At 34.8% G+C, this 10090-nt stretch overlaps 1 protein-coding gene across 2 annotated transcripts in view; it reads left to right on the top strand.

Moving 5' to 3' along the window:
• The window catches only part of TLK2 (tousled-like kinase 2), a 127337-nt gene that overhangs the window by 71867 nt on the left and 45380 nt on the right, over window positions 1–10090 (top strand). For both annotated transcript variants that reach the window (XM_010856463.1, XM_010856462.1), the window contains 3 exons: window positions 1233–1325; window positions 4751–4861; window positions 6086–6222. In XM_010856463.1, the coding sequence (XP_010854765.1) occupies window positions 1233–1325; window positions 4751–4861; window positions 6086–6222 (341 nt within the window). The remainder of the gene's footprint in view (window positions 1–1232; window positions 1326–4750; window positions 4862–6085; window positions 6223–10090) is intronic.

Genomic DNA, 10090 nt, shown 5'->3' with positions numbered 1-10090 from the left:
CCTTTATTTGTGTGTGTTGTATTCAGAACTTGCATTATGAATATTTCAAGTCTTTTGGAAGGTGCTTTTAACTTTTTGAGGTGTTTCTTTGCCTTTCTGATGTATTCAGAAAGATTATGGACAGAGATGATTATATTGCAGCATGGTATCAAGGAAAAAAGCACTTGTTTTGGAGAACTCAGGACCCCGATTCAGGTTCTAGCTCTGCAACTTATGCTTTATCTTTTGGGGCCTCATTTTTCTTCAGTTCAAATTATCTATAAAATGTGGTTGATTATCATCATCTTAGTGTCTACAAAACACTTGTTGGCACAGTACTTACGGTAGGCGGCAGGGAATCTTTTTTATTGAAATATCGTTGATTTAGAATGTTGTGTTAATTTCACATGCATAGCAAAGTGATTGGTTATACGTATATATATGTATGTGTCTGTATTCTTTTTTTTTCTGATTCTTTTTCCATTATGGTTTATTACAAACTATTGAATATAGTTCTGTGTGATACACAGTAAAACCTTGTTGTTTTAAACTTCTTTAACACGTGGCACACCAACATAATTCTTCCTTAAACAGTCTTCAGAAACTCCTTAATTTAGGGAATGTTGTGAATATTCAAAAATAATATCTGCGAAAAGGATAGTGGATATATCCTTCATTTTGTTGTGTTGAGCTCACCAAATATTATACCTTGTTTTCTTGAAGCCTGTTGGTACCTTGTTACCTTCAAGACAGGATGCCTGGCAATCTAGGAGAATTTCTTAAGTCACAAGAGCTAAACAGCCCTCAGGAGCAGATTTTAATTTTATTTGAATTAAACTTTTGAGTAGTTGAATAGACTTCGGTAGTTGAGCATTCATCTCTCTTCTTCTGGTCGCTCTGTTTCCACTAGGTGGCATGTTTGTTCTTTAGAGAGTTGGGTTCTTTCTCCTCTGATGACCTTTTCTATTCAGTTAGTTTCATTTCTAGAGAGTATGTTTCTGTACTGTTCAGTGCACAGTATTTTGAGAATTCATATATTTTATTCCAGAGTTAATATATTTTTGAAGGACAAGTATAGCAGAACGTAATGCTTAAAGAATGAGATGAGAAAGGCAGATTTAATTTCTTGAGCCATGTGATTCCAGGCTAGTTGTGTCATCAAGTGCTTTTTTTCAGAAAAGTAATGAGAAAAATGTGATGACATGTAATATTTTGAGACTAATCCTGAGTTTGTTTTCTGCTTATCCCTGTAGTCTGACCTCACAATAGAAAAAATATCTGCACTAGAAAACAGTAAGAATTCTGATTTAGAGAAGAAGGAAGGAAGAATAGATGATTTATTAAGAGTAAGTATTAAAATGTCATACGAGATTTTATAACAAGCAGTGATCGATTTATCTATATTTATATGTGTGAATTACATGCATATCATGGAGATAATTACTGTAACCAAATAATAAAGTTAAAATGTAGACATTTGGATATTTTCCTTTGATCTGAGGGAATCTGAGTAGGTAACAAGGATCAAACTATATTCCAAATGGTACCTTTACATTGGACATCTTAATTGTAGAATTTTAGTATTTAAATATATACTAGAGGACTATATCTGTGGAGAGTTGAAGCTGTGAGAATATGTATATAGAGTGTTGTTTTCCCATTTCAAGGAAATTTTTTTTTAATGTCTTTGAATTTTTAAAAATTTTATTGATTTTTTTTATTGGAATATAATTGCTATACTGTATTAGTTTCTGCTGTACAGCTATATGCATACATATATCCCTTCCCTCTTGGACCTCCCTCCTACCCCCCATCCCACCCCTCTTGGTCATCACAGCACACCAAGCTGAGCGTCCTGTGCTTACAGCAGCCTCCCATTAGCAGTCTGTTTTACCCATGGTAGTGTGTATGTGTCAATCCCAGGCTCTCAGTTTGTCTCACCCTCCCATTCTCCTCCTCACCCCCCACTCCCCACCCCCCAATCCACATGTCCGTTCTCCACGTCTGTGTCTCTATTCCTGCTCTGGAAATAGGTTCATCTCTACCATTTTTCTAGATTCCACATATATGTGTATTTGAATTTTAAAAACTATTTCACAAGTACTTTGCAGTCCTGGTTTTGCATTTTATATCTTTTATAACCTATTCGTCTAAAGTGTTTTGTGCTCACAAGAGAAACTTTAAAAGTAGCTCTATGGAGTTTAAAATATACCTCTAGAAAATATACAATGATTTTTAAAAAAATTTTTTATTTTATTGGAGTATGGTTGATTTACATTGTTATGTTTCAGATGTATAGCAAAGTAATTCAGTTATATATATATTCATTCTTTTTAAGATTCTTTTCTCATATAGCTTATTGCACAATATTGAGTAGAGTTCCTTGTGCTATACAGTAATACCATGATATTTTCTGAAATAATTTTTAATATACAGTTTGGCATATTGACTGACCCTTTTAAAAATATTTTAAGGTTTATTGTTTTCTTATTGTAAAAAGCAACACATACTCTTTATAATAAATTTAGAGAATAGTAAAAATAGTAAAAAAAAAAAATAAAATGACACCCATAATTCCATTAACTGCAATTAAAACATTTGGTATATTTACTATAGTAATTTTTGATCTATTTATAGCATATATAAAATTTTTTAAAGAAATTGTTTATTTATTTTTATTTTTTGGCCACAAAACGCAGCATACAGGATGCAGTTACCTGGTCAGGGATTCCCACGTAGTGGAGGCATGAAGTCTTAACTGTTGGACTGCCATCGAAGTCCCTGTACATGAATGCATCTATACATAAATACTACCAATTTGTAAATAAAATTGGCTAACATTTTAATCTCCAGTGTTTTTATTGTTCTCAAGCTGATGTTCCCTTTTCTATTCAGAAACATTTTTCCTTAGGCCTAGTGGTTTTGTTTCTTAGTTTGCTTTTCTCCATCCTTCAGTGAGAAGAGCCGTGTTTAAACTCAGTACCTATTTTCCATCTTTCGTTGTTAGCATGTATACTTGCTTGGTGTTGCTCTTAACGTCTCTTCTTTTCACTTGGGTGCTCATTGAATTGCCAAGGTTTATAATTAGATATTGTGTGTTTATAGAAATCCTAGTCTAATTGTCTAATCTAAACCAAAAAATTAAGATTTTTGTCCAGGGTAGCTCTGCTGAGCTAAAAAAGGATCATGGGCTTGTCTTCTTCCTTCATCATCTGATTTTCTTAAGATTGAGAAGATGGAGTATGTAAAAAACTGACCCTAACTTAGGATTATTTTGGGGAGTTTTAAAAATATGGTTTTATTTCCCAGGAAACGGTATGTCCTCTTTGCCACTCCCGTCTTTCTAATCCTTTGTTTTCTGAAGATTGTAGTCTTTCTTTGGATCTAGAACAGTGCCAATGGAATGGTTATGTCAGAAAAGAAGACACAAAGGAGAGATGCCATTTTTTCAAATTGATGAGAGCTTGTGTTTCTGATTTGGAGGGACAGGGGAATAACCACTACTCTTTTTGTCTCCTTTCAGACAGTCATGGACCATTGATTGAGTTTTTCCATTTTAGTTAGATGTTTGGGTAAGGCTGCATCAGGACCTGCTAGTCAGGTGCTATTTTAAACCTGAACACAAAATCATTAGTGTTGGAAACCACAAAAATTTAGAGTTTTTAAAATTTAAAATAAACTGCCAGAGATTGATTCCATAAATTTGATTATAGATTTTAAGGGATGTTCACCTTCCAAAAGTAGATTGGACTTCATATATATGCATTATATGATCTTTGGCTTGCAGATTTTTTAATTAGACATATTTAACCAAATGTCCTTGTACTTGGCCTTTGGTAATGTGGTCCATGGAACTCATGAGCTCTCTTAGAAGAACTAATAGGAAGAAATTATGAGGAAAGTAGATACTTGGAGATGGAAACTGTTGCACAATGGTCACTTTAAAATGAAGCTTCAAAGTCTCAAAAATTGAGTGTGCTATAGTATCATTTATTTGCCAAAAGAGTAGATATCTTTTGTTTAACACAAGAGTAAACTCAGGAGTTGCAAGTCAAAATTGACCTGGGGTTAGTGGTTCTTCGCTTCTCTGTTATTGTAGGAGTCTTGAATTTTTCAAAGTATTTAGCCCACCCTTCTGACCACAGCTAAATCAACTGTGTATTTACATTCTGGTTTTCTTGAACCAAGACCTTGTATTCAGCTTGTTTGTTAGTTCTATCTTATGTGGGCATGGGTGTGCCTGGCTTCTCTGGTAAAAAACATTTATGTAAATCCATGTCTCTTCTTTGGAAGGAAGAACAGAAGAGCAACAATTGAACATACAGAACATTATGTGTTGTTTTTTTAGTAGTGCTTATTCACCCTTTGTAAGTATTTAATCTGTAAATGCTTTAAAGTGCTACTTAAATGAATTCTAAATAAACATCTCATTCATGATAGATTTTTTCTTTTATTTTATGACAGTATTAGCATGTGTGGGGTACTGGATTTATCTGTAACTGGCTTTGGGGAGGAGTAAAGTATGACCAGTAGAAAAACATCCTACTTCTAGCAGCAGAATTCATCTTTAATAAATGATAAGTTTATTAAAAGAAAATCAAGGAACAAAGTATTTACCTTCTTTTTTTAAAGACATAGTTACTCTTATCTCTTTAAATCTCAGTTTTGCTTATAATTTAACAAAAGAAATGCTTTTCAGACTCCCTAGAAACTGCTTTTGTATTAATCTGTCTTCCTTGGAGCTAATTTAAAAAATTTTTTTCCATTGAAGGCCAACTGTGATTTGAGACGGCAGATTGATGAACAGCAAAAGATGTTAGAGAAATACAAAGAACGATTAAATCGATGTGTGACAATGAGCAAGAAACTGCTTATAGAAAAGGTAAGTGATAAGTAGTGGCCTCAACTCTGTATTCCAAGATGCTTAGGGTGTGCCATTGTTGTGACTTCTAACATTTTACCTGAAATGAAAGTATTTCAAAGTAGGAAAGGACTGACCACAGCTTTAGTTCTCTGTCTTATGTGGGCATGGGTGTGCCTGGCTTCTTTGGTAAGAAACCTTTATGTAAATCCATGTCTCTTCTTTGGAAAGAAGAACAAAAAACCAACAAAGGGCTTTTGGGTTTAGGAAAGGGCTGCTGGGTTGCCATAGTGTTAAAGACCCCACGTGCCACATGCCAATGCAGAAGACTCAAGAGATTTGATCCCTGGATTGGGAAGATCCCCTGCAGTAGGAAATGGCAACCTACTTCAGTATTCTTGCCTGGAAGATTCCATGGGCAAAGGAGCCTAGTGGGCAATAGTCTATGAGGCTGCAAAGAGGCAGGCACGACTGAGTGACTGAGCACACAGCACATCCTATTAATACAGACATTTAGCAATAGTTTTATGTCCATTTCAGATATGGTATTTAGAGTAATTTATATATATAATAATGTGATAATTAAGTGTTTTGTATTTTAAAAAACTAGTTGGCAATTACTTGTATATGATTATTTAATTGGCTGATGCCTCCTTTATTATATTAATAGTAAGTGATTAGTTGCAATTTGCCTTTAGTAATTATTTCTTATAATTATTGAAATAAATATTTAATTGTTTATTATATATCATAAATAATTAATGTCTTAAAATTTATAAAACATATCTCCAGTAGTTATTTATCTTACAGTGAAAAGTTTGAAGATGACAGTACTTCCTAATGAAATTATTATAAGCTAGAGGTTTGAGACAGACTAGTGGTTTGTTTTTTTGCTGAAATCTTTGAAATGCTATTAAAGGGACAGGGAACACTGATAAAAAGTGAAGTGAATTATTTTATTAATGTCAAAGATACTGAGGAGAACTTTGCTTCATCTCTTAATTCATTAATTTTATAGAAGGGAAATTCCACATTTATAACAGAAATGTATGTTAGTATATGTTGATGTAGAATGCTTATGGGTTATATAAAATGTTTATAGCTTTAGGGAACTTCCTGAAATCAGTGTAGATTGAGCCAGTTGTCCTAAACTTAGAGCAGTATAGTACAAAAAACAAACATAGCCCTGCATCTGAGTTCTTGTAGGAAAATACGATTATTTTCTATTTGTCCTTTTCCCCTAAGTCAAAACAAGAGAAGATGGCATGTAGAGATAAAAGCATGCAAGATCGCTTGAGACTGGGCCACTTTACCACAGTCCGACATGGGGCTTCGTTTACTGAACAGTGGACAGATGGTTATGCTTTCCAGAACCTTATTAAGTAAGTGAATTGTGATGATAAAGTTGAGAATTGAAAGTTGGTTTGGATTTTTAAATTTTTTTGTAGTTGTAGTCATTAATATCTTAGTAATGGTAGTCTTTTTTTCATTCAGTTTTGTCTCCACATGTGTAAAGACTTGTAAGGAATGAGATAAAGTCCTGAAAAAATGGCAAATAATCAAAGGAATAAAAAACAAGTTCTATATTAAAGCTTAAAAAAATCAGAATTGCCAAAACTAAGGAAGAAAAAGCTAAGACTTGACTTGATATCATTTTAATTATGTAATAAGTTTTCATGAGGAGTCTGCCCACTCCCAGCATTTATTCTGGGTCCACAGAAGATTGAAATAGGCAAAGACCCAAGGAAGGATTTCCCGAGTTTGGTATAAAACAAAACCTTGGAAGAACGTACAGGACATGCTCCTGGGGCTCTTTAAGGGGAGAGTATCCGGTCTGCAGAGATAGTCACCTTCTTGAAGGTGAGCATTGTGCCAGCGGTCAGGCTGGTGAGCAGTTCCACTGCCTGTGCCTGTCAGTAACTTGGAATCTTGAGCCCTCCTTCACTTTATTATAACTTTGGTTTAAAACCTTCAAGTATTTACTCCAAGGAGGGAATTAACATTTAAAATCCTAAAATTCCAACTGTATAAATAGCTAATATCAGCTCAGGACTTTAAAAAAGAAGTCTTAAAAGTTGTGATACCTTTTGGTGTATCTTACTTATTTTGATTTTGTAGATGGTTTCCGTTTGAGACTGGGTTGCAGTGGGTGGCACATTGTATCTTTAATCATGGGCTCTCACACTTCTGATCTGTAGTTTACTGTAGGTTCAAGGGTTCCATAGACTGCCTATCCTACCTTTTTTTCCTTGGTGAAATAACATATTGGGCATTGATTGGAGAGGATACAACTACTTTTGAATACTAATGAAACATAAATAACAAATTTGTCTGAAAGAAAAGTACAGGTACTGATATTATTAATAATAATTTGTTAATCGGAATTCCTTGGCAGTCTTGTGGTTAGGACTCAGTGCTTTCACTGCCAGAGCTCAGGTTTGATCCCTGGTTGGGGAACGAAGATCCTGCACGCCGCCCCATGTGGCATGGCCAAGCTAAAACAAAACAAACTTTGTGGAAACCCACCTCTGGATTACAGTCTGTGCTTTATGTGTGATACATGTGGTGTCCATGCTGAGCTCTCTGTGCTCAGGTTAACAGAGTTGCACTAGGGCAGTATAAACAGCTGCTGCATAGAGGCATGATGTCTGTTCCTCAACACCCTGACCGTGATGAGCAAATTGCCCTGGAAGTGGCTCTCCATCCAATTTTGTCAGAATGGGACGGAAGATAAAACACATCCCCCATGATTGGCCAAAGTCACTTAATGCTCACACTGAGTCCCAGATGTGATAATGACCCCTACTAGTCCATGACAATGGTTACTCCTCAGATGGCAGTTTTTAAAATGTCTAAAGACTTAAACCTGAGTGGTTAGTGGATTTGTTTAGATATAAAATGTAATTACTTTTAAGATGTGATTGTAGTTTTTGCTGATAGTAGCAAGTATTTATCATTTTGCTCTATAAGCAGCCTATTGCCCAGAAGGTTCTGGAAATTGCATATAGTTAGAGTACAAAAGGATGACTTTGCTGTAGAGCCTTCGGACCAGAGAATTTGGTATTATCTACATGAGATCCCTAATCAGAGTTGTTTCTCCAAAGTGGATAGTATTTTTTTTGATGATTTTAAGTAATATAAATTGCAGACTATCCATCTCTCCTCTTGGGAAGCTGTTTCTGGCTGATACCTTTTTTTATTTGCTTGCTTGTTTTTTGGCCACACTGCACAACTTGTGGGATCTTAGTTCCCTGACTAAGAACTGAACCTCAGCAGTAAAAATGCTGAGTCTTAACCACTGGACCACCAGGAAAGTCCCCTGGCTAATGTCTATTAATTTTAGGTATTTTAATAATATCTTCTAAAATTGTGCTTTAATAAACCAATTTCCTTTCTTAATTTTAATGCAGAATTGAAGTTCTTTAGTTATAGAAGGCTGTAGCTGATATCCTTACAAATGATAATTATCTGTGTATAAGAAGCTCTATGACACATAACTTGGTGGGTAAGGTACCTGAACACCAGGTTGCAGTACTAATTTTTATAGAAAGAGCAAACCTCTTGACATTAAAAATTTAATCAAGTGATCAAATATAGTCTGAACAGTAGCCTCAACACAGTTCTTTTATTCTCAGTTTGTACCTTGGCTCTATTTTGACTGATCTTTATTAAGATTCTAAAACAGATTTGCTGTCTAATAAAAAGATCCTAAAAGATTTGTAATGATTTTTGACCAGGTTAGTAAGTTTTTCTAAAAGGTATTTTGAACTTGTTGAAAAAGTAACACATTTTATAGTTCTGAGAAGTTAGTTACAATAAATTCTGTTGTTATTCAGTATGTAACTTTTTTATTTAAACAAGTCTTGAAGTCTCAAATAGTCAATGGCAAGGCAATAAAAAAATTATTATTAAGATTTTCTTTATATTGACATAAACAACATTAAATACGGGGATTTGACCTGTATACAAAACTGTGGCTGTTTAAGACATGGATCATCAGAGGGAGTAAATGAAATTGTATAACATCATTGTCCTAGTCCACAATTATATTCTGGTGTATAAGGAATTATAGAATTCCATTTTAAAGTGATTTCATGTGAACCATCTGATTCTTGGCATATGACCCATAATAAGTGATAAAGCTTTTAAAAATTTTTTTATTAAAGTATAGTTGATTTACAGTATTCCAGATGTGTACAGCAAAGTGATTCAGTTATAGTTATATATATGCATTTGTTTTCAAATTCTTTTCCATTGTGGGTTATTGCAAGATATTTACTATAATTCCTGGTGCTATATTGTAAGTTCTTGTTGTTTATCTATTTTATATATAGTAGTGTGTATCTGTTAACCTCAAATTCCAAATTTATCCCCCCATCCTTCCCCTTTGCTAGCCATAAGTTTGTTTTCTATGTCTGTGAGTCTGTTTTGTAAATAAGTTCATTTGTATCATTTAAAAAAAAAATTCCACATATAAATGATATCATGTGATATTTAGAGAGACAACTCTGTTGATCCTATAAGTATCAGTTCTCCCTTGGGTGGTATATACCAGTTTCTAGTAGACACAGAACATGAAATCCTGGGACTCTTTAAAAATTCTTACCTGGGATATTCAGGTACTATCTGTAGATCACCACCAAAATTACTTTGGTCAAAATAATATCTGCAAATAATGTGCATTTGTTTTTTTAACACCTGTTCTAGTTATGATACAGTTTTGCTATGGAGGGTACATAGAATCGTTTCCTGGGCTTCCCTGGTGGCTCAGAAGGTAAAGACTCTGCCTGCAATGCAGGAGACTTGGGTTCAATTCCCTGGAGAAGGTAATGGCTTCCCACTCCAGTATTCTTCCATGGAGAATTCCATGGACAGAGGAACTTGGCGGACTGCAGTTCATGGGGTGGCAAAGAGTTGAACATTCAGAAAACTAAGATCATGGCATCTGGTCCCATCACTTCATGGGAAATAGATGGGGAAACAGTGTCAGACTTTATTTCTGGGAGCTCCAAAATCACTGCAGATGGTGATTGCAGCCATGAAATTAAAAGACGCTTACTCCTTGGAAGGAAAGTTATGACCAACCGAGATAGCAGAGACATTACTTTGCCAACAAAGGTCCGTCTAGTCAAGGCTACGGTTTTTCCAGTGGTCATGTATGGATGTGAGAGTTGGACTGTGAAGAAAGCTGAGCGACGAACAACTGATGCTTTTGAACTGTGGCATTGGAGAAGACTCTTGAGAGTCCCT

This window comes from Bison bison, unplaced genomic scaffold (assembly GCF_000754665.1).
Source record: "Bison bison bison isolate TAMUID 2011002044 unplaced genomic scaffold, Bison_UMD1.0 scf7180017864371, whole genome shotgun sequence".
Taxonomy (NCBI): domain Eukaryota; kingdom Metazoa; phylum Chordata; class Mammalia; order Artiodactyla; family Bovidae; genus Bison; species Bison bison.
This window is presented reverse-complemented; position numbering and strand designations above follow the sequence as displayed.